Below are 24,632 nucleotides of genomic sequence, written 5' to 3'. Positions count from 1 at the left end.
ATGGGTAACTTGACCCTTCTGGTAAGTGAGACATCTGTTCATGGGGTAAATGGAGCCCATCTTAAATGCACAATTTCATTGAATAATTAAGCTCTGTTAAACCTGTTCTATTTCACTGGTAGAATTTGTATTTAACCAAGTAAGAACTGGTAGTTCATGCCATGGTGGCACATGTAAAGCTCTGGTTATCTGGTGCCTGGTCTGAGAATGGTGCTCATCAGCAAGCAAGGAAGTCCCAGTGTCAGGAAGTCCTAACCACTTGGGAAGCTGGGACAGATGAGCATGAGATTGAACCTATCCTAAAGAGTTCGAACAGGAGGTGAAGGTCAATACATGTGCTCCAAATCTGAGAGTTATATAAACCTGGTAGCAATTTTCTGTGGTCATACTTCATATTCAAGCACACTCGGGGTTTTAAACAGCTATGACTGCACTAGGCTAGCAGAGTCTAAAGGTTCTGAGGGTGAGAATGTGAGGGCTGGACCATGACTTATTGAATAGCTTGCAAGGCATCCTGTTACAGTTTAAAGACAGGGATGCTGTCAGTCACCTTGATGTAGAGAACCAAAATGACATAGAGGTGGTGTGTGTGTGTTGTTTAGAGAAAAACTTACTCATTCCTTACCTCCTTGTCATTTCTGGGTTAACTGGGGCAACCTACCATTTTTTCTTTCTGGGATATTCTTTTGGCTTTCAGCTCATATGGTCCTGGCATTTGGCATGGTATAACAAGTCTGCTGTTTGTTTTCATTCTCAGAAGAGCTTTGTGAATGGACAACTTGGATGTCACAAGGTGACAGGGTTGTTTGAAACATTTTTAAAAAAACTATGTTAAGTCCCATAGAAACAAGGCAATGTCCTGTTCACTCCCTAGGCAGGAGAGCATTCCTTGAGTAATCTATAACTCAGATGACAGACACAAATAGACATGGCCACTGTGTGGCTCAGTTTCAGCTGTGAGGGCAACAATGCTCAGACAGAGGCAATAATGTGTGCTAAAACTGGTCCATATTCCTCTGTCTAGAGTACAGCCAATAATAAAAGACCCTAAGCCAGAAGCATATAAGCAGACGAGTACCAGGGATCACTCTTCGTCCTTTAACCTTGAGGTCATCAGCTTTATTGTTTTTTTTTTTTTCTTCAGTCAACTAAGAAATGTGTTGTGGTCTCCATTATACAAAACCATAGAAAAGTCTGAGGTTTCTGAGTTTCCCATGTGATGTTTATAGCCCATAGCCATTCTCCATCTTTCCCAGCTGACTCCCAACCAGAGTCTCATTTCCCACACTGTACTTTCCGGTTCTAAAATGTTCAACTGGTTCTTTTTTTCTACCCCTCTCTTCCCATTATTATTTAGTTTACCCCTCATTCTGCACACTATTCTATGGGCAAATAGGTGGACATTTAGAGTGTAGTTTAATGCTATGTTCATCTCACAGAATTGTTCTCGGCCAGACTTGTGGTTCTACTCATGTGTTTCCTCCTTTTTGACAGACCATTAATCCCAGAGTAAAGGTGCTGGTTACCCCCACAGCATTCATACCGCTATTGCATCTAAAAGCATCTTACCACGCTGGTCATTACTACAGTTCACTGGGTTCACAGTTCGTAAGATTGCTGATGGACTTCCCGCCCTCCCACAGCAGTCTTTATAGCCCCTTCCAGAAAACTGACAGCAGGAAACCTTCTGGTCACTACTGACTTGATCTGTCCATGTCCTGTGACTAATGTGTGTTGTAGCTTCAGCAGTAAGGTCTTACCATCGAGTTCTAGTGGGCAGCATTTTAAGAGTCTCTGGGATGCCTCTAATCAGCAATTTAAGGGAATATGCTGGGATTTTTATTTGCCAATGTGTCACATCTGGAATGAGCATAGTCCCCTGTGTAGGGTACTCTTTTAAATAAAAAAATTATGTATATGATGCTTCTAAAATACTTGTTTTCTCTATGACGTTTCAAACATCCTTAGTGTCCGAATGCCCCCACCCCTCCTTGGCCATACCCAGCATCCCTCTTCTTATGTAACCCACCCTACATTAGTCACCCTTCTATTTTTCCTTTTACTAGCTTCAGTTCCTTTGCTGAGAGCTGTTTTCCCTCTATTCATCTCAACTGTGTGGCTTTTGCTCATGGACCTATTCTAAACTCTCCTGTGGCAGCTCTATCACGTGGATCATTTGGAGGCTGGCATTTGTTAATGACCTTTTCCCTTGACAGTTGGTGACATTATTATTGCATGTTTTGTATATTGGGTTATTTGGAGTTATTTCCTTGATATTGTGAATATTATTTTAGTTAGACTTCAGTTGTATTATGATCTTTCTCTATCAGTGGCCTTCTTTAAAGTTTGACTCTCTTCCACAACCTGACTGACTATATTTAATTTTAAGAACCTGTATGTAGTTACTTTTTGTGTTTTATTTCAGTGATTAATATACTTAGTGTTAATATATAGGGCAATTAGTGAATGAAAGAGCTCATATACTTGACACAATACATATTGTCTGCAATCCGAGTATGGTCTGCATTTTCCTAAACATAAGCAAAAAGCATTGGTGAATGAATAAATGGTGAAATGAATTGCCTATTTACTGAGCTCTGTTTTGGATCTGCTTGACTTCTCTTTTTGTTTCTTGTTCTTTTATTGACAGTTCATCCAAAGGCTCCCCAGGTCATCACCCTTAAAACTATAGGTGCTACAAAAGCCAACATGACTTGGAAGGTTCATTCCCGTGGAGACAACTACACACTTTTGTGTCAGGTTGAACTCCAATATGGAGGAGAAGTGATACATGTAAGAACATTTGTTCATTTTCTGTTTTAAAAATCTTTGATGTACCTAAGCAGAGAGAGGGCAGAATAAGGGTTTTTTTGTTTGTTTTGTTTTTTGTTTTTTGTTTTTTTTTTTCAGCTTGGGTGGCACACACTTGTAATTCTACCATTCAGACAGCTTACTTAGGAGATCACAAGTTTAAAGCTATTTTTAGCTATGTAACCAAAATTCAAACAAAAAAAAAATGCCTTATTTCAAACCAAGCATGCTGGTGCACACCTGTAATTGGAGAGGCAGAGGCAGGAGGATTACTACAAGTGGGAGGCCAGTCTGATGCACACAGTGAGTTCCAAGCTCTCCAGGGCTACATTGAAAGAGCTTGTCCCAAAACAAAAAGAACAACCCAACAATAAAATAAATCAGTCCAACAAGCCCTTACTTCAACATTTGTCCATAGTATGGATGATCTGTTGAAAGTGGGCCCTGCAATTGATCTATATTTGGCATGAAAACCAGCAAACAAACAAACAAACAAAACCTAAGAGAAAAGAAGTTTCCCTTGAAAGACCTGGACTTAATGCAAATTAGAGACTGCAGTATCTGATTTGCCCTTGCAACACAAATGCAACTGTAGTCTTTGTTTTTCCTTCACTTTCTTGACCCAGGAGCACAATGTTTCTGTCCGCACAAGTGCAAACTACCTCTTCAGTGATCTGGTGCCAGACACAGAGTACAAGGCTTGCGTGCGCTGTGCAAGTGCCAACCACTTCTGGAAATGGAGTGACTGGACCCAAGAAGAGTTCAGCACACCCGAGGCTGGTATGTGTGACTCCCCGGCACTGTTCTCATGGTGTAAGCCACAGGATATGGGCTGACTTTCTTTAGAGCTTTCATTTGTGCCTCTTAAATGCTGAGAGGAAAGTGTTAAGACAAAGTAGATGTCATACTTTAATTTTTTAATTAAACTAATAAAATTTATTTTAAAATATACAACTCAGTATTGACATTTTTTAAGTCATCAAAATAATTTATAAAAGTTAATGTTTCTTGAATACATATGATATCTTCTGAATCTAAAAGTAATATGCACTCAACCAGTTTTTAAAATGTATTTGGAACATTAAGCATGATAGAAGTATAAAAGAAAATCTCTTATGAAGTCCTCTATGAAAGGAAATTGTGGCAGGTTCCTGATTAGACAGAAACCATTCCATCTCCAAAGGAGAATATGCACCATAACTGTGGTTTCATAGAATGAGTTGGTTAGTGTTCCATCTGTTTTTATTTTATGGAATAGTTTGACGAGTATTGATATTGGGTCTTCTTTGAAGGTCTGATAGAATTCTAAACCCACCTTGGTCCTGGGCTCTTTTTGGTTGGTAGAATTTAATGGCTACTTCTATTTCTTTAGGGGTTATGGGGAAGTTTAGATAGCTTACCTGATCCTGGTTTAACTTAGGTATTTGGTATCTGTCTAGAAAATTGTCCATTTTATCCAGATTTTCCAGTTTTGTCAAACATAGGCTTTTGATGATTTTTTTTAAATTTCCTCCATTTCTGTTGTTATTTCTTCCTTTGCATTTCTGATTTTGTTAATTTGGATACTGTCTCTGTGCCCTCTGGTTAGTCTGGCTAAGGGTTTGTCTAGCTTGTTGATTTTCTCAAAGAACCTGCTCCCGGTTTTGTTGATTCTTTGTATAGTTCTTTTTGTTTCTACTTAGTTAATTTCAGCCCTGAGTTTGATTATTTCCTGCCGTCTACTCCTCTTGGGTGTAGTTGCTTCTTTTTGTTCTAGAGTGTTTGAGAGTGCTGTCAAGCTGGTAGTATATGCTCTCTCCAGTTTCCTCTGAGCTGAGTTTTCCTCTTAGTACTGGTTTCATAATGTCCCATAAGTTTGGGTATGTTGTGCCTTCATTTTCATTAAATTCTAAAAAGCCTTTAATCTCTTTCTTTGTTTCTTCCTTGATCAAGTTATCATTGAGTATGGTGTTGTTCAGCTTCCATGTGTATGTGAACTTTCTGTTGTTTTGTTGCTGTTGAAGATCAGCCTTAGTCTGTGGTGATCTGATAGGATGCATGGGATTATTTCAATCTTCTTGTATCTGTTGAGGCCTGTCTTGTGATCAATTATATGGTCACTTTTGGAGAGTACCATGAGGTATATTCTTTTGTTTTAGAATGAAATGTTCTATAGATATCTGTTAAATCCATTTGGTCTATGACTTCTGTTAGTTTAAATGTGTCTCTGTTTAGTTTGTGTTTCCAAGATCTGTCCATTGATGAGAATGGGGTGTTGAATTCTCTCACTATTATTGTGTGAGGTGCAACATGTGCTTTGAGCTTTAGTAAAATTTCTTTTATGAATAAGGGTGCCTTTGCATTTGGAGCATAGATGTTCAGAATTGAGAGTTCTTCTTGGCCAATTTTTCCTTTGATGGATATGAAGTATCCTTCCTTATCCTTTTTGATAACTTTTGGTTGAAAGTCAATTTTATTTGATATTAGAATGACTACTCCAGCTTGTTTCTTGGGACTATTTGCTTGGAAAACTGTTTTCCAACCTTGTACTCTGAGGGAGTGTTTGTCTTTGCACTGAGGTACGTTTCTTGTATGCAGCAAAATGCTGGATCCTGTTTATATATCCAGTCTGTTAGTCTATGTCTTTTTATTGGGAAATTGAGTACCTTGATGTTAAGAGATATTAAGGAATAGTGATTTTTGCTTCCTGTTATTTTTATGTCTGTGTGTCTATCTTCCTTTGGGTTTGTTAAAGGAAGATTACTTTCCTGCTTTTTTTAGGGTGTAGTTTCCCTCTTTGTGTTGGCATTTTCCATCTATTATCCTTTATAGGGCTTATATTGTGTAAATTTGGTTTTGTCATGGAATATATTGTTTTCTCTGTCTATGGTAAGTGAGCGTTTTGCTGGGTATAGTAGCCTGGGCTGGCATTAGTGTTCTCTTAGGGTCTGTATAACATCTGCCCAGGATCTTCTAGCTTTCATAGTCTCTGGTGAGAAGTCTGGTGTAATTCTGATAGGCCTGCCTTTATATGTTACTTGACCTTTTTCCTTTACTGTTTTTAAAATTCTTTCTTTGTTTAGTGTTTTGACTGTTATGTGATGGTAGGAATTCCTTTTCTGGTCCAATCTATTTGGAGTTCTGTAAGCCTCTTGTATGTTCATGGGCATCTCTTTCTTCAGGTAGGGAAGTTTTCTTCTATAATTTTGTTGAAGATATTTACAGGCCCTATAAGTTGGGAATCTTCACTCTCTTCTGTACCTATTATCCTTAGGTGTGGTCTTCTCATTGTGTCCTGGATTTCCTGGATGTTTTGGGTTAGGACCTTTTTGCATTTTGCATTTTCTTTGTTGTGTCAGTGTTTTCTATGGTATCTTCTGCACCTGAGATTCTCTCTTCTATCTCTTGTAGTCTGTTGGTGATGCTTGTATCTATGACTCCTCATCTCTTCCGTAGGTTTTCTATCCCCAGGGTTGTCTCCCTTTGTGATTTCTTTATTGCTTCTATGTCCATTTTTAGATCCTGGAAGGTTTTGTTTAATTTCTTCACCTGGTTAGTTGTGTTTTCCTGTAATTCTTTAAGGGATTTTTGTGTTTCCTCTTTAAGGGCTTCTAGCTGTTTACCTGTGTTCTCTTGTATTTCTTTAAGGGAGTTATTTGTGTCCTTCTTAAAGTCCCCTATCATCATGTGAGATGTGATTTTAAATCAGAGTCTTGCTTTTCTGGTGTCTTGGAGTATCCAGGGCTTGCTGTGGTAGCAGAACTGGTTTCTGATGATGCCAAGTAGCCTTCCTTGGTTCTGTGGCTTGTGTTCTTGCCCTTGCCTCTTGCCATCTGGTTATCTCTGGTGTTAGCTTATCTTTCTGTCTCTAACTGTATCTTATCCCTCCTGCAAGACTGTACATCAGTACACTTGGGAGACCAGTTCTCTCCAGGAGGAATTTGGGTATGGGAGCTGTGGTAAAGGGTCAGCTCCTCAGTGCAGATAGAAACTGGAAGGATCTTGTCCCCTGCTGTTCCTTGGTTCCTGTGTCCTGATGGCTCCAGGCAGATCACTTTTGGACCAGGAATTTGAGCAGAAGTGGTGGTCTTACCTGTGTTCACAGGTGGGTAGGCACTTCTGGGAGACTAGCTCTCTCCTGGCAGTATTTGGGTTTGGGAAGCTGTGGCATAGGACCAGCTCTGGGCACAGATCGGATGTCATACTTTAAAGTTGGACTTAATGCCTAATGAGCAAAGGCATTTGATAACCATGTTACTTCTAGTATATGTTTTTTAAGTAGTTTCCTTGCTATTTCTGGGAATATTGCTTTGGATTTAGGTATGGACCTTTAACTCAGGACTGAGGACAAAAGATAGAAAGCACTGGCTTCATTACACACAGCAGCAGACTGTCCTTGGGTATGTCATGGTCTTTGGGACAGTCACCTTTAGTAGTAAGTGGTTGTTCTCAGTGCTGGTACACCGGGGTCCTCTCCAATTGTCTTTGATAGATTTCTTCAGTCCTGAGCATGCATGAATATTCTCCAAAGAACTATATATGTCAAGAGATGAGATGGCCTGGTCCAGCTCTCAAGCCTTTCTAGTTCAAGATAAAATAATGGCTACTATCTATTTTCCAGATGAGACTACTGTGCTCAAGCACTGAAGGGACTTTCTGTGTTGTCCTGTTGGCAAATAGCAGAGTCATGATAAACAATAGAAGCTCATCTCTGATTCTTCACGATACTTCATGCTCCTTATTATGTATGGAGCAACTTTTCTCATACTCCTGGTATATATAGGAAACCACTGAGGCAGAGAGGCAAAGCGTGGGATTGCACTGGAGCTCACTCGTAGCAACCTGCCTCCTTCCTCTCTCTTGGTTGGTTATTACACCTTTGATATCATGCAGACTCAAGCTCTAGTTATGTTAATGGCAAAGGAAAGTTTGCATATGTATTTTTGTCCCTACTTGCTGCCTGTGTGCAGGAGGTGGAGCTTCCATGGCATTCTAGAAGTAACATTTTAAAGAAGAAAAATAATGGCAAATCCACTGGTCAAAATCTATACGTGAGATGGCCATGGTAGGGCTCAGCTACCCACTTCCACCCTGTGGTTCTGGCCATCTTGTGGGTATGCAGACTGTCCGAGACAGCTGTTGTGATAGTCATCTCAGCTGTTGAATTATTAGATGACTTTAGTTTTGATACTGTCAGCTTACTTTACACCTTTGCAATTTTTCTTCAGCTATAATGGAAGTGTGTAAAGAGAAAGTAGCCAAGGGGAAGGCTCCCTTTGAATTATAATCCAAAAAAATGTCTGCCTGCTTTGGATGATAAAAATGAGGGGAGAGTGGGAGACTCCTCAGTGGTTCAACATGGTTGCCACTGAGTCTGTCTTTGCTTTTCTTCAATTTCAAAGATGAGTTTTGTCCCTGGGACCACAAGGTAGAATAAAAGAATCAATTTCAGCATGTTTTCCTCTGTCCATGTGGGCATCAAGACACTAGCTCCTATATACATACAAATGCACAACTACACACAAACAAGTAATGAAATAAATCTTTTTTAAAGAAAGTGAGATAAATCTACTAACAGTGAATCTATAGATGCATTGTCCTCTCACCTCCTTCTAAGGGCTGGAAAAATCTAGTGTTTAAGTGGATTTTATTTACATAAAATAACATGCATGGAGTTAAATGAGAGCACAGTAGATGCTGCACTGTATTTAAAATATATAGCAATACCAACTGGATGAAGCACTTGGGTTTTCTTGTTCTGTTTGTTTTTTGAGTAATGATTTACAGATCAGCACAAGCTTTGGAATGGAGTCTAATGCTGTACCTATTTCTCACGCTTTTGTTTAGCAAGTTAAAACCTGCTCCAATAAGACATATATGGTCACCTTGAAGTTTTGTGTGAAGCATCAGGAACTAAAAGAAACAATGAGCTGGTTATTGATGCAAGTCAACCATAGTTTTATAACACAGAGATCATATTTTGTGTGTTCTGTGCCCTCACGGCCCTTCATCTCATATCACATTAATCCCTTCTCAAAAACAAAAAGAACAGAACATAGAAAAAGGTGAAACAGTTCCATCTTGTTAAGTATCATACATGTGTGACAATTGATGCAACATGTCCATGTTATAAATAGATACATTTTTGAAGAATTTCCAGGCAAAGGTTGAAGTCCAGTGAGAGTAGCTGGAGTTTTTACTTCCCGGCTCGGCTGAGACTGGATTTCAGCACATTTACAGCCAACCATAGTGGGGTTTTGAGAATGTATTTGAGTATGCGTTGCATCCATAGGGCCTCACTGCAGTATGAAGCCACAACTGTGAGTCTCTGGCTAAAAGGATGCTGCCTGTGCTCTCAGCAGGTATCCCTCACCTTAGCAGAGGGAGCCTGCACTTCCTCTCTTGATGATTGTTCTGCTCTCCCATTCGTGTCAAAGTATGACCATAAAAGAATACAATGGAAAGTTTTGGCTCTATGTAGAACACACAGTATAACACAAGTACCAAGCAAAGTGAACTGCAAACTGAAACCCACATACCCATCTTAGTACACCTGCATCTACTTTTTAAAAGCAAAAGGTGACAATGAAAAGTATGTTTTTTAGAAGTTTAAAAGAAATCACATTGATATTATTATTTTTCCATCACAGAGGCATGCTTCTGAGCATTTTGTTGAATTTAGGCCCGAAAGTGACTATTAATTTCCTGAATAATATCATAGCTTACAATAATGAGTTTCAGTGGCTTTATTCTCCTTTCTGCACATTTTTTATTAGATGTTTCCTTTATTTACAATATCTCCTTTCCCAGGTTCCCCTCCAAATAAAATAAAAATAAAATAAAATAACTAAAACTAAAACAAACCCCTGTTCCCTCCCTCCTCCCCCTGACCACCACCCCACTCTCTCCTGCTTATTCCCCGACACTGGGACATAGAACCTTCACAGGGCCAAGGGCCTCTCCTCCCATTGATGACTGACTTGGCCATCCTCTGCTATACACACGCTGCTGAAGCCATGAGTCTCCATGTGTTCTCTTTGGTTGGAGTATTAGGCCCTGGGAGCTTTGAGGGTACTAATTAGTTCATATTGTTGTTTGTCCTAAAGGACTGCAAACCCTTCAGCTCCTTGGGTCCTTTCTCTAGCTCCTTCTTTGGGGACCCTGTACTCAGTCCAATGGATGGCTGTGAGCTTCTACTTCTGTATTAGTCGGGTACTGTCAGAGCCTCTCAGGAGACAGCTATATCAGGCTCCTGTCATCTAGCACTTGCTGGCATCCACAATAGTGTCTAGATTTGATGACTGAATATGGAAAGGATTCCTAGGTGGAGCAGTCTCTGCTCCATAGTTTGTCTCTACAACTCCTTCCATGGGTATTTTGTTCATCCTTTTAAGAAGGAATGACGTATCCACACTTTGGTCTTCCTTCTTCTTGAGTTTCTTGTGGTTTGTGGTTTGTACTTTGTGTATTCTGATCTTCTGGGCTAATATCCACTTATCAGAGAGTGCATACCATGTGTGTTCTTTTGTGATTGGGTTACCTCACTCAGGATGATGTTCTTCAGATCCATCCATTTCCCCAAGAATTACCAATCCTATACCTGATAGAGGGCTAATATCCAATATATACAAAGAACTCAAGAAGTTAGACTCCAGAGAAACAAATAGCCCTATTAAAAACTGGGGTACAGAACTAAACAAAGAATTCTCAACTGACGAATACCGAATGGCTGAGAAGCACCTAAAGAAATGTTCATCATCGTTAGTCATTAGGGAAATACAAACCAAAACAACCCTGAGATTCCACCTCACACCAGTCAGAATGGTTAGGATAAAAAACTCAGGTGACAGCAGATGCTGGAGAGGTTGTGGAGAAAGAAGAACACTCCTTCATTGCTGGTGGGACTGCAAGCTGGTACAACCACTCTGAAAATCAGTTTGGCGGTTCCTCAGGAAATTGGACATAGTACTACCATAGGACCCAGCTATACCACTCCTGGGCATATATCCAGAAGATGCTCCAACATGAAATAAGGAAACATGCTCCACTATGTTCATAGCAGCCTTATTTACAATATCCAGAAACTGGAAACAACCCAGATGTCCCTCAACACAGGAATGGATACAGAAAATGTGGTACATTTACACTATGGAGTCCTACTCAGCTATTAAGAACAATGAATTTATGAAATCCTTTCTGCACATTTTGAACAACTAGCTTTCTGAACCTCATTTTCCTTATTGGGAGAATAGAGTAAATAAGGATGCCTACATTACAGGAAAGCAAAGGAGGAAACATATATAAAATAGTTAGAACAGGCACGATATCCAATTATCCTTTTATATATTTTACCTACTGCTACATTAAATCTGCCCCCAAATAGCTTTAAAGGAAGTTACCCAGAGTAGTCTTGGGTAATAGAATGATTCAGCTGGCTAAAGGTTCAAGGACCTGGATTCAACTCCTAGCACTGAAAAAAAAAATACAGATAGATGACTGATTAATAGATGATAGATTAAAGGTAGATTAGATAGATAGATATACAATGATAGAGATAGATGGTAGGTAGGTAGATAGATAGATAGATAGATAGATAGATAGATAGACAGACAGAGATAGATATACAGTAGATAGGGAAGAGAGTGATTCTTCTTTCTAATATATCAATAGAGTAAGTACAGATTCAACACAAAGCAAAACTCAGTTCACATAAATGTGTGAACAAAAGGCAGAGAGGAAAGACTGGGACATGCCAGCAGGTTGCTTTCTGGGATTTTATTTCACTTTTCATTCTTCAGACAGTGATTTTGGAGCTTGCCCAAAGGCACAGGCCCAGAGCCAGAAGCTAGGGTATCAAAGTCCAATGAGCCAAGGCCGGCTGCATTGATTCATGTTTCTCCATAAGGTGGATTTTGGAAGCAGTACATAGTGCCATGATCTGGGGACTAGTCAGCTAGCCCCTGCTGTGCCATCAGATAGCTGACAGGAGCAGGAAACAGAAGGGCAAGGAAGTATTTCCAGGTTGTAACTCCAGTGAGAGGTCAGTAGAGGAAATCATGAAAGCCAGACAAGGCCCGTGGGCTTGCTGCCCCAAAGGCCTCGGTTAGTGTATCTCTATCTTAGCTTTGCACGTGACAATTATTGCTGTCTAGGGAAAAAAGGGGAAACTGACCTATGTCCTCTTAGAATTGTTCTGACCTCCTCCTCCAAAAAAAAAAATCATTAGTGGTCTCCAAGGGCTCAAGGGCTGATTGGTAGGTTTCGAGTTCAGTATTGTGTGCGGGGCCACTCTGATCTTTGTTTCTAAAGCATCTTAAGGCCCCTACTGTAAACTTACATTGACATATTCTTAATGTAATGTGGTATCATGTACAATGAATATAGACAGTGAAAGTATTAAAACCCACACTGTGAGTGCTGAGTGAGCAGTGTGATCCCACGGATAGAGGGTGAGAAGCTTGGTTAACAAGCCCCTGGGAGGACAGGTAATAACCATGGCTTGGAACAGTAGTTCTCAACCTGTGGGTTGTGCATTTCAGATATTTACATTATGACTCATAACTAGCAAAATTACAATTATGAAGTAACAACAAAATAATTTTATGGTTGTGGGGGGGCTCATCATGACATGAAGAGCTGTATTAAAAGGTTGAAGCATTAGGAAAATTGAGAACCTCTGACTTAGAAGAACATGGGAACTATGACCTTCTTTGCAGACAAAATGACCTTGGGACTTGTCTTTGGTTCAGCCCCTTCACAGGCTCTTGATGTGTGGAGACAAGTCTTGTCAGAGAATGGAAGACGTGCTGTGACCTTGTTCTGGAAGGTAAGACTTGTAGCTTCAGAAGGTCTGACTTGCTGCTTCTGGATAGCAGTGCGCTCCCCAGTTTACCAGGAGAAACCATGGTGTCAGTCTCACAGGGCTGGTTATTAGGGAGAAAGACCCACTCCATACCTGGTCCTAGAGCTTGGGCTATAATTTCCCTGAGCCCAGCTGATGGCTGATGGTTGATTCTGATTGTTAGGACCTTTTCTGAATGTTCTACTTAGGTCCACTGTAACTTTTGCAAGGCTCAAAACAAAGAAGTATGTCTAGAGTCACATACTCTACTTCTGATTTATGGAGAGGTAAATACAAAAGTTTCTAATCAAGCTATTAATCTATAATAGATCAACATTATCCTTCTGCCTGGCCCAATCCACTGCATGACAACCTGGAAGGCCAGCTTTGCATTCAGGGCTCTGAGATTTCTCTATGTCTCATGCCAAAGCATGGTATTAGGAGATTGTTGGCCCATTGTCACAGCTGTGCTAGCTTTTTTCTCCTCTCGAGATTGGCACAGTCTTCGGGTCTCCGCATATACAGGTGTGACTCTGCTAAGATGTCTGAGTTCTGTCTACCACCTGAGGGGGGACAGCTACCATTTAATCTGAGATCTAGGGGTGCACAGAGCAGGACATAGCCTGCTCCAGGAAGAGCAGACCACAGGAAGCACTGATGGATGTTGCCCTGGGACTGTGAGAGCCAGGACTTCTCTGCAACCATGAGCATCTTCTAGAAGAGAGAATGTGAACTAGTGGGGCAGAGGTCAGGGTAACAGAAGACCAGGTAAAAGAAGGCCAAGACACAGGGTCTTCTTACACGAACTTCTGGATGCTGGTTCCATTCCCGTGTCTTCTTTCAGCTGCCTTCTAAATCTTGTTTCCTCTGGGGCTAAGGAGTCTATATATTCCTCTTGACTTTTGACTCAGTTTCTGCTCTCTGGATATACTATACATTCTTAATATAATCTCTAAATTATTTTTGTCTCTGCTTTCTTCAGTTAGATTGCCATTCCTGATTCTAAGCTTGGTGTTGAAATGATTTCTCTATTTAATTTTATGAATGTGTTGATGGGTGTGTGTGTGCATATATGCATACACAAAGAGACATATGTTTGTTCTAATATGTTTATATGTGCACATGGGTGAATGTGGTAGGTAGTGTGTGTACGTATGTGTGTGCATATATTATGAGTGGATATGTTCTTATGTATATGTGGACTGGACAGCTAAGGGATGGAAGTAAATGAAAAAGTAATTTTAGAGTAAAGCCCATTTTGAAAGGATTATCATCTTTTTCAGCCACTATTAAAATCACAGGCCAATGGCAAAATCATATCCTATAATATAGTTGTAGAAAATGAAGCCAAACCAACTGAGTCAGAACACTACTCTGTTCGGCCACCAGCCCTTAGCACAAACCTGAGCCTTGACCTGCATCCTTACAAGATTCACATCACAGCCAACAACAGCGCGGGAGCATCTCCTGAGTCCTTGATGGTCCTTTCTAATGATTCTGGACATGGTGAGTCAGCATTGGTCAATTTGGATTCCATTCTTGTGGGAAATATTGATGATATTTCCAAGTAGTGACAGACAAATAAAGCCATAACTTGAGGCAACCACGTGTGGTTAGGCATTTCCTTCAGAGCTGAGTGTATCAGCAGGTTGCAATATGACAGTGTCTTCACAGTGATCCAGCACACTCTGTCCTTGCATTCTTCCACACACTCAAGGGATGATCTAAAATTCATGTGAGTGAATGTAATTTCACACCAATTATCCCTGAGAGTCAAGACAGTGCCTTAGAGACTTTGCCTTATGAGATGTGGCTCATATTTACTGTGTTGTAACCAATATTTGCCAAGTCTTATCACCTATAAAGAGTTTATGGAACAGCCATGCTGATGGAGCAGGTCTATATCCACAATACTCAGGTGGTTGAGGCAGGAGGATCATGAGTTTGAGGCCAGCCTGCCTCTGCTACATAGTGAGACTCCACTGAGAGAGAACAGTGGTAGGGGCTGAGGAGCCCATGAATATCATGGATATTGTAAGGAGAGCTGACGTACTCTTTCAGGAGACATTGTAATTTGGCCAAATTTGTAGAATAACAACAGATGATAACCTGATAATCTTACAGCCAACTCAGGATTTGGATAAAAAGGAAGTGATCTCACATCGAAAATGAATAGTGACATTAATGTCCACCTTGATTGAGCCATAGATAATCTGGGCGTAGTATAGCTTTAGTCTCATGCTATGAAACGCTGTATGTAACCAAAGACAAAAGGGAGTTGACCTGCTAAGGTCATTAATGTACCTTGCGATAATGCCATCCTACAGTTCTTGCTGTAAAGGTACCAGGGCCTTCTCAAGGGGCTAGGAAAGGTTGCATGGTTCCGTCCCAGGTCAGCTTATGGTTAAGCCAACTGAACCATATTAGAGGGTATTTCATTTTCCAAAAGACTGTCTTATGTGAAATCTGTTCTCTTGCTCTGGAGTAGGGCCACACTTTGACCTTGACACTGAAGATTTTTACCCATTTTCCACAAAATTTCACTGAGCATCCTGTTTTACCTAGAAGTTCTAATTACTAAGTTAATCATTGTGGGAAAGTAAGATGCTCCTCATCTTTCCAGGTCGTTGTTACACAGCAGGAGCACAGCCTAAGGCATAAAGTAAAAGTTGGTGAGATGCTTTCTTCAGTGTGCTGGTTCCCAGCTGAGGCTGACCCACACAGCTCCCTCCCCTTCCCCCATCCAAGAAAGAAATCTGCCTCACACCAAAACTGACATTTCCTCTTCACTTGCTCAGAGATGTCAGGAATGTGGACCCTCACTTTTCAAGAGCCCTGGAGACTCAGACTAGTGGGAACAAGGTTTCTTTCATGACTTTACAAACCTGAGTGTGAACTGGGAAGGGCCATTGATGGAGCATGGAAGACGGCTTTTGTCACTGTAACACACAGGTCTTCCCCCATCCTACTCCACTTTGGCTGAGCAATCGAGAATATTCAATCTCACAAGTCCTCCAGGATTTACCTTTCCCTCTGCCACATACTGTTGCTATTTCCCAAACAAAACCTGTGCTGGATTCATCGAGATGTTTTACATAATGTTTATTTAAAACGTATCAGTTGGATGGCCTAGCAGGAAAGCTTGGCTGCTAGTAGTTTGTGACGCTATGTTTTTAGTTTGGCTGGTGGCCGTGAGAGGTGTCCTTAGCAAGCTTCTCAGCAAGGTTCCTGTGTTTTCTGTTCATTTGTAGCTGCATCTAAGCTGGCTGGAGGCACTCTTGAAATTGAACCATTACAAATACATTATAAGTCAACCATGTACACTAGACATCCCAAACGTAGGCTCCTACTGCTTAGCAAGCTGCTGCTTTGAAGCTGGTTTGAAACATGATTTACAGAAGAGAGATAGTGAGGAACACCTGTACTCAATCCTCTATAGCACTTAGAGGGTCTTACCTGTGAGATACTGTGTTAGTCAACTTCCCATTGTTATGACAAAGTACTGGAGGGACCCAAATTATAAGAAGGTAGAGTTTGCTCTGATTCATAGTTGGAGAGACTGATATTGTGGCTGGTTAGTTTGTTGCTTTGGGGGCTGTGGGGAGTCCACTATGTGTGGGGAATATCACTATGCATAGCTTGTGGAAGAACAAAAGCTACTTACCTCGTGGTGCTTAGGAAGCCAAGAGAGGACAGCGCCAGGGTCCCAATGTCTTCTTTCATAGTATGCCCAGTAATCTAATGCCAATCTTCCAGTGTCAACATCTGAAATGTTTCACTGCTTCCAAAGAGTGCCACAATCTGGGAATCAAGGCTTTGGATACAGAAGCCCTTGAGAGACATTTTAAAGCAAAATCATAAACAAACATTGCAGGTGGTGGTCTCTTTCCTTCCTTGGAACACATACAAAAAAATACACAATGAACTGATGAGAATTATTATTATATTTGTTTCTGTGCAGAAGAGGTCCAGGAAAAAACAATTAAAGGTATAAAGGATGCATTCAATATTTCTTGGGAGCCTGTATCTGGAGAGACGATAGGCTATGTTGTGGACTGGTGTGCACACACTCAGGACCAACACTGTGATTTGCAGTGGAAGAAGCTCGGTCCCAATACCACAAGTACCGTCATCACCTCAGGTGAGAGTTCTCAGCACTCCTCCTTGCATACCTCCCTTGTAGGAAGTTCAACATAGACTTCAGTACTGGTCTGCAGATACTTTGTGCTAGGCTAGGTGAACGATTTTGAAGTGACAAGTCCAGCGTGGTTGCTTGGAGATCAGACTTTCTGGGAGTGGATTCTGACCTTTGGACTTAAAATCTACGGCAGCAGAGTATGGAAATGTTGGCCCATAGTGCAGATTTTAATAAATGTCTCCTCTCAATTAGAGGGACACCAGAACCCTTTGCAGAAAGCTTTCGCAGATGCAGAGAACAGCACACACTTGGGACATTCAGGGTATAGAGTTGATGGAAGCAGAATCAGCTTTCAGTTTCAATGAACTTTTAGGCGGGAACTCTCCCCTTCTGCCAATGAATCTACAACTTGACGATGCCCGCTCTCTTAGAGAGGTCAAAGGGGCTCAAGGATGTGGCTTAAGTAGGAAGCATAGGCGGAAGGACTGATGTGGGAGTCATCTAGATCCAGAAAATGATGGAGACCCCTGAAGGATTCAGGGGCCTGAGAACACAAACTAGGAAGCCTGACAGCATAGATGAGGTAGGCTGAGGATCCTGGCTCCAGAGCACATGGCAGTCTCTGTTGACTGGAGACAGCACTATGTTCGCAACATGGAAAGTTCTAAGGCTGAGTGGAAGGAGGGACACACTAGAGGAAAGAGTGGAAAGATCTTGAGAAATGACTAGGGGATGCTTACTCACCATCCATCCCTTCCTGCTCAGCTCAAATGATGTCACCAGAACTTCTTAAAAAACCTTTGACTTCTCTTCTCTAGATGATTTTAAACCAGGGGTCCGTTACAACTTCAGAATATTTGAAAGATCTGTGGAACAGAATGTTCGGTTAGTAGGGAAACAAAAAGGATATACCCAGGAACTGGGTAAGTAGAAGGCATACTCATGAAGAGTAGTGCTGGACCATAGTTTTGTGTTTAGAAAGATTTCAGTCCCATATTTAATTTTATGGTTCCATTTATTTTTTAAAAAAATGACATTATGTTTTTAAAATCATATAAATGAAATATCTTCATCCTAGGAGATGTATAAACCATTATACAAAAGAGGATGAAATCATTGCTACTTTTAACACCCAAAGGGTGATATCGTTAGTCTTATTGTACAGATAATATTCATTTCTCTATAGTGATATACTCATAAATAAAAATGGGATGCTCAACAAAGTTCTTTAACTTCTTTCTTGATTAATGCCACAAAAATATTTTAATCACTGTGCTACTTCTGTGATGGGAAGGAACTCCTGTGCATCTGCCAAGCCCCATATTGCTGGACAATTTAGAATGACTGCAATGATTTTCATTTAGAAACTGTAAAATATATCTTCAAGTATCTTGTAGATCCAAGCTGAAAACCTCTCATTTGCTGTCCACTCTCTTGTGGCTGATCTGAATTGCTTTCACTTTAGCTAAGTCTTAGTCTCTATCCATAATCATGTGTGTGTGTGTGTGTGTGTGTGTGTGTGTGTGTGTGTGTGTGCAGGTGCATGTGAAAGGCCAGAGAAAGTCACTATCATTCATCAGGTAACACATACCATGCTTTTTGAGTCTGTCTCTAACAGACCTGGGGCTCACCAAGTAGGCTATGCTGGCTGGCCAGCGAGCCCCAGAAATCTCTCCGTCTTCCACTACACACACACACACACACACACACACACACACACACACTGGCCTTTCAAGCAAACACCACCGCTCTCAGCTTTTTGCATGTGTTCTGAAGAACAAACTCAGGTTCTCATGCTTAAAAGGCAAGTACTTTACCATGTGAGCTATCACCTATGCCTACCATGATGGTGTTTGATTGACTCCTAGACATATAATCCTTGGGTCAAACTATTTCAGCTTCAACAATAAGCTCCTCAGTTCTTTTAGAATTGTCATGAAATTGTCTCCTGTAAACATTTACCCTTTCCCCAGTACCAGAATGGGATGCTAGCTCTTCCCACTGGAATGCTTGGCATTAGGGTCTCTGGACTCTGAGAGTGGGCTCCTGGTTGTCTTACCAACCAGACCAATTCTAAGATTCTTCCTTTGGGGGAGCCAATCCAGTATTCATGGTGGGCAGAGACGAAAGGAAGGGGTATGTCATTTTTGAATGTGTCTCTGTGTGCAGACACTATGCCCAAATATGTATGTGCATGTGTATATGTGTATATGTGTGTGTGTTTGTGTGTGTGTGTGTGTGTGTGAGAGAGAGAGAGAGAGAGAGAGAGAGAGAGAGAGAGAGAGAGAGAGAGAGAGAGAGAGAGAGAGAGAGAAGGGGTTGGGCAGGAGAGGATTTACTGGGTATATTTCCAGAGTGTCTGATAACACACATTGCCTTGTTCTTGGAACTGAATTTTCCAAATCCCCTCTCACATCTTTAAACATACTTTGCCTTTTCTGTGCCTTCCTCTTCATGTCTGTAGATTCTCTGGTTCAGACAGTACTCTTGAGACTTTAAGGCCAGGACCAAGCCTAAAACAGACCTTTTATTTTTCAAGTTTCCACTTTGGACTTTTCCACAAATTACTTAATCTCTCTATGTACTTGTGTCTTCATTTATGAATAGTTTAAACAAGATGGTTGCTCAGCTCCTTCCCAGCACTCAGAATTGTGTCTTGGTACACAATATCCATGGAAAAAGATAAAACCTCTTAACTTGACAGGAGTTCAACAACCCAGGCTGCCTGTGGTCTGTGTTTATTTAGTTTGCATAAATGACCATTCCCATATCATGACTTGTTCTTGCCCCATCTTCCTTTCCTAGCTCCTACAGTGAATCCAAAAGTGAAGATTCCTATCTTGACCCCTAACTCCTTCGTTCTAAGCTGGCTGGATTACAGCAGTGACTTTCAGTCTGGTTTTATAAAAGGGTACCACGTGTATGTGAAATCCAAGGAGATGCAGTGCAACCAAAACTGGGAAAGGACCCTTCTTTCAGGTGATGCTCACTCTCTTGGTTGTTCACTTAGACTCAAAAGATCTAAAGATCTCACATTTTGGGAGCCATGAAAGTGAGGCTGAGTCGGTTGCAGAGTTAGGAAAAAAAAAGCTTAGAAAGGCCCCTGATGTGACATAGCTAGGCTGGGGACCAGGCTGATGCTCTTCCCATCCCATTTTACAATCAATAGCGAAACAACAAGGGCTGTGAGTGGAGGGGAAAAGAATTTTAATTCAGTTAAAAAATGATGTGGGGCTGACCATCAGCCCCTAAAGAAATCCTTCCATTTTGAAACCCTGCTTGCAGCCAGGCAGTCGTGGCACACACCTTTAATCCCAGCACTTGGGAGGCAGAGGAGGGAAGATTTCTGGGTTCGAGGCCAGCCTGGTCTCGACATCCAGGGCTACACAGAGGAACCTTGTCTCAAAAAACAAAACAAAAACAAACAAACAAAAAGGGAACCCTGCTTGCTTTCCAAGCCTCTCTTTTTTTTTTTCTTTTCTTTTGGTTTTTGGAGACAGGGTTCCTGGCTGTCCTGGAACTCACTCTGTAGACCAAGCTGGCCTCGAACTCAGAAATCCGCCTGCCTCTGCCTCCCAAGAGCTAGGATTAAAGGCTGCGCTACCACCGCCCGGCTTTTCCAAGCCTCTCTTAAAACAAAGAACAAAAACACTTCATCAAAAGGTATTAGATTTACTCATATGTTTGTGGTACTGAGGACCAAATGCACGGCCTTCTACATACTATGAGTGAGAAATCTGTAAGCCCCATTTCTGACAGCAGCTTATGTTCCCTGTGTATGCCTATTATGTCTGACAGAACTCTCTACCTGTATTATTGCCACTACCTGCTTAGAGGATATTTTGTTGATTGTGGCACACCTTGAAAATTGTGAGATTATTATTTGATTTGAGGTTGGCTCACGGATCCTGATGGTACCGAGAGAGCTAAGGTATCAATGCCTGGCTCTTGCACAAGGTCTCTGCCACACTCTTTTCTTTCCTTCTTCCTAAGTCAGGGTGCATCCCAGGCTGGCTTGAACTCACTATGTAACTGAAGATGACCTTGGGCTTCTGCAGTCTCCACTGGGATGATAGGCATGTGCCATCATGTCCGGTATGTGCCATGTTGAGAATTAAGCCCATGGTTTGTGCATGCCAGGCGAGCACTCTAGTAACTGACCACAAGCAAGGTTCCGCCATGTCCTGAATATTATTTTCTTGACAATATTGCTTTTCAATCACAGATGATAATTCAGTGCTCTGTAAATATGACATCAGTGACTCAGAGACAAAGACACTCACCGTGGAAAACCTTCGGCCAGAGTCCCTCTATGAGTTTTTCGTCACTCCGTATACCAGTGCTGGCCCGGGACCCAATGAAACGTACACAAAGGTCACAACTCCAGATGCACGCTGTGAGTTTCTACAGAGCACATATTTCCCTCAAGGTTGAGTTCCTATGCCTTCTCCAGATCTGGACATTTCAATAAGTTCTTCTCTCTTTCCCCTGCCTCCATTCCTTTTAATCCATTCCATAAATGTTATTCAGAATCCCGTTCCAGACCCCAGGTCAAATTGGCAGTTACCTGACCCATTATGGTCTAGAAACTTCTTCTCATCCTTCTCACTGACACTGGATGCCTGTCTCGGGGAGTCAGTCTCAGGGTGACTTGAAAGTCACAGCATATTTTAGAATTGACATCAGAAAAGCTCCAGGCTTCTCACTCCAGCAGGTCCTGGATGATGGTGGGTAGCCTTCTGCCTCAGCCTTCCTTCTGGCTGGCTTTTCTGCGCTGACTGGCAACTTTTGGCTCTGCTAGGACTTCTGAGAATAGTTAGAGATTAGTAATGTACACTAGATCAGGCCATGAATACTGGGTCAGCTCCCCCAAAGGAAGAATCTTAGAGTTGGTCTGATTGGTAAGACAACCAGGAGCCCACTCTCAGAGTCCAGAGACCCTAATGTCAAGCATTCCAGTGGGAAGAGCTAGCATCCCATTCTGGTTCTGGGGCAGAGGTAAATGTTTACAGGAGACAATTTCATGACAATTCTAAAAGAACTGAGGAGCTTATTATTGAAGCTGAAACATTTCGACCCAAAAATTGTATGTCTAGGAGTCAATCAAACACCATCATGGTAGGCATAGGTGATAGCTCACATGGTAAAGTACTTGCCTTTTAAGCATGAGAACCTGAGTTTGTTCTTCAGAACACATGCAAAAAGCTGAGAGCAGTGGTGTTTGCTTGAAAGACCAGTGTGTGTGTGTAGGGGAAGATGGAGAGATTTCTGGGGCTTGCTGGCCAGTCAGCATAGCCTACTTGGTGAGCCCCAGGTCTGTTAGAGACAGACTCAAAAAGCATGGTATGTGTTACCTGATGAATGATAGTGACTTTCTCTGGCCTTTCACATGCACCTGCACCTGCACACACACACACACACACACACACACACACACATACACGATTGTAGATCACAGAAAGTAATTTAGACTGGGCACAAGAGAGTGGACAGCAAAAAGATGGGCTTTGGGTTTCCAACAGGAGCTCTGACAGCCACTGACAAAAAGGCAGGGAAAGAATGTAATCCAGATGGAGGATGCAGGGGAGAAAATCTTGGGACGCTTTCTCCTTAAAGAAGCACACGCCAATATTCTTGAGTGTCTTGCACTTCCTTTCTGAACACTTTTTTTTTTAATCCTCATGCTTAAAATCTATAATACATTGGATAGGCTTCAGTTCTGCTTAAACTGGCTCATCCTGAAATTCAGTTCTTTTCTGATGTGAAACTGTTGTGCCATAAATGCTTGTGAACCCCAAAAGACCACGAAGGAACGGAATCTGATTCAATTGCATTAGGGTCTCTGTATTCAAATTGGAGTTTGGGCTCCCGGACAACCCTGACTCAGCAGGAAGGTGGAGCCCTGAGCCTAGTTTTAGGCAAGCATTGATAGAGGAAAGAAGGGGTATCTTGCTTGGTACACATCTGGTTGTGGCGGGGGGGGGGCTTTGTGGCCCTTAACATAGTTGGCTGGTGCTGGGAGCCAAACCATGAGCTTAACTTCTGCTTTCCTCCTGATTAGTGGTTGTTAGGAAGTGAAGTGTCAGGAGCTGGCTTGTAACCTGGGGTGCAGATTTGTTGGGGAGGGGGTAACCTGGAAACTGGTGCTGGGTACAGGCCTGTTAGTTTACTTGATTTCAACCTCCAAGGTCAGGTCCTCCAAGATGGAATTTGAACCCAAAAGATTTGGTCTCTCAAAATCAAGATCCAGCCTTGAGCGGTCCCTAAAAGATTGAGGGACGTCTTGGTGAAAACCCTACTGGGCCCTTTCTCCATGTGCCCCAGCCGGCACTAGGATTCAGAGCATTTTGCAAGTGTGTTGAGGGTGATGGTGGCTTCCATTAAAGAATTCACAGGAGGACCAGGCTGAAGAACCTGGGAGACACTCCTTTTTGAAAAAGCAGTAGGTTCACCCTGCAGGTTCCCAGCTTCCTCCATGCAGCCTCCATTTACTGAAATCTGAGCCGTCAGGACGGCACAGACACACCAGTTAGGGGGCTTGTTCTGGAGTGCTGTAGCTGGTGTCACAGATGCATACGGCTGCAACAGCAGATTTAGTGACGACTGAAACACTGTTTGATGCCTCTGAGCCTATGTCCAGAACTAGAGTCACATCAAGATTTGAGTCACTGGTTTCCATTATTTGAGTATTCTTGCTACTTTGAAGTAATTTCATTGGATGAAGAGTATTTTGTTTGTTTTTGTTTTGTTTTGTTTTGTTTTTGGTTGTTGTTTTTCACTTTTTTTTTGAGATGGGGTGCCATGTAGCCCAGGCTACATAACTGAGGATGAACTCGAACTCACAATCCTCCTGCTTCCATCTTCTCAGTGCTGGAACTACAGGCATGCATTACCATGACCAACTCTTAGAGTGAGTTTTAAACTTATTTCTGTATTTTTTTCTTCCACATTTTGACTTTGTTTTTATGAGTATGCACATACATAGACACAAAAGTAAAATTTCATATTTGCAAGATTTCATTAACCTTGCGGTAAACCTCATAACTTGTAAAAAGCAGTACTATACTGGGCATACTCTTTTCATGGTGGGTGAAAGAAGAGAATGACTATACAAGCATATTTGAAGCCTCTCCTTAGACCACAATTATGACCATTTTAAAAGACTCATAGTGAGTCTTGGATAAATACATGTAGTTGAGAATCAGTAAATATGGAAAATTTGTCACCCCATAACCTTTTCTTCCTTTAAGGAGGCCAAGGCATATGTGAAAATGATTCCTTTCTCTTTTCTTCTTTAGCCCACATGCTGCTACAGATCATACTGCCCATGACTGTTGGCATCTTGCTCAGCATCATTGTCTGTTACTGGAAAAGCCAGTGGTAAGTGGAGAGGAAGCCTTCAGTCAAGAGTTAGGAGCAGACCGTAAGACCGAAGTGATATGGAATAATATGGGGAAAGAATGAGGGGAAGAGCAAAGATACGTAGGTGAGCATATGCAATCTAGTTGACAAGTTTGCCTTCTGGGTCACTAGATGGGGAGAAGAAGACCCATGTCTGAGGATACTTGAGAGCACTTACTCTTACTGGCCCCACTGAATTCTTCATCGGTCTTGGTTTTGCCATTCTTCTAGGGTGAAGGAGAAGTGCTATCCTGACATTCCCAATCCATACAAGAGCAGTATCCTGTCACTCATAAAATCCAAGGTAAATGTGGGGATGTTATATGTGTACTATGCCCATGAAGGACTAATCCAGCCAGGCATGATGGCTCATGCCTGCGGTCCCTACCAATGTGAGCCTGAGTCCAGTCTGGTCTATATAGTTAGTTCTAAGGCTATGTAGTGAGACTCTCTTTCAAAAAA

General features: G+C 41.7%; 1 protein-coding gene across 3 annotated transcripts in view; it reads left to right on the top strand.

Moving 5' to 3' along the window:
• The window catches only part of Osmr (oncostatin M receptor), a 75,307-nt gene that overhangs the window by 47,767 nt on the left and 2,908 nt on the right, over positions 1–24,632 (top strand). For 2 of the 3 annotated variants that reach the window (XM_031360351.1, XM_031360352.1), the window contains exons 8-17: positions 2,651–2,793; positions 3,438–3,591; positions 12,540–12,616; positions 13,915–14,137; positions 16,593–16,772; positions 17,588–17,692; positions 19,575–19,748; positions 20,995–21,165; positions 24,068–24,149; positions 24,402–24,474. In XM_031360351.1, coding sequence (XP_031216211.1) covers positions 2,651–2,793; positions 3,438–3,591; positions 12,540–12,616; positions 13,915–14,137; positions 16,593–16,772; positions 17,588–17,692; positions 19,575–19,748; positions 20,995–21,165; positions 24,068–24,149; positions 24,402–24,474 — 1,382 coding nt within the window. The remainder of the gene's footprint in view (positions 1–2,650; positions 2,794–3,437; positions 3,592–12,539; positions 12,617–13,914; positions 14,138–16,592; positions 16,773–17,587; positions 17,693–19,574; positions 19,749–20,994; positions 21,166–24,067; positions 24,150–24,401; positions 24,475–24,632) is intronic. The other variant, XM_031360353.1, reaches the window with a different exon arrangement.

Source organism: Mastomys coucha, unplaced genomic scaffold (assembly GCF_008632895.1).
Source record: "Mastomys coucha isolate ucsf_1 unplaced genomic scaffold, UCSF_Mcou_1 pScaffold8, whole genome shotgun sequence".
NCBI classification, from domain to species: domain Eukaryota; kingdom Metazoa; phylum Chordata; class Mammalia; order Rodentia; family Muridae; genus Mastomys; species Mastomys coucha.
The sequence above is the reverse complement of the archived record's forward strand: the minus strand, read 5'-3'. Positions and strand labels throughout refer to the sequence as shown.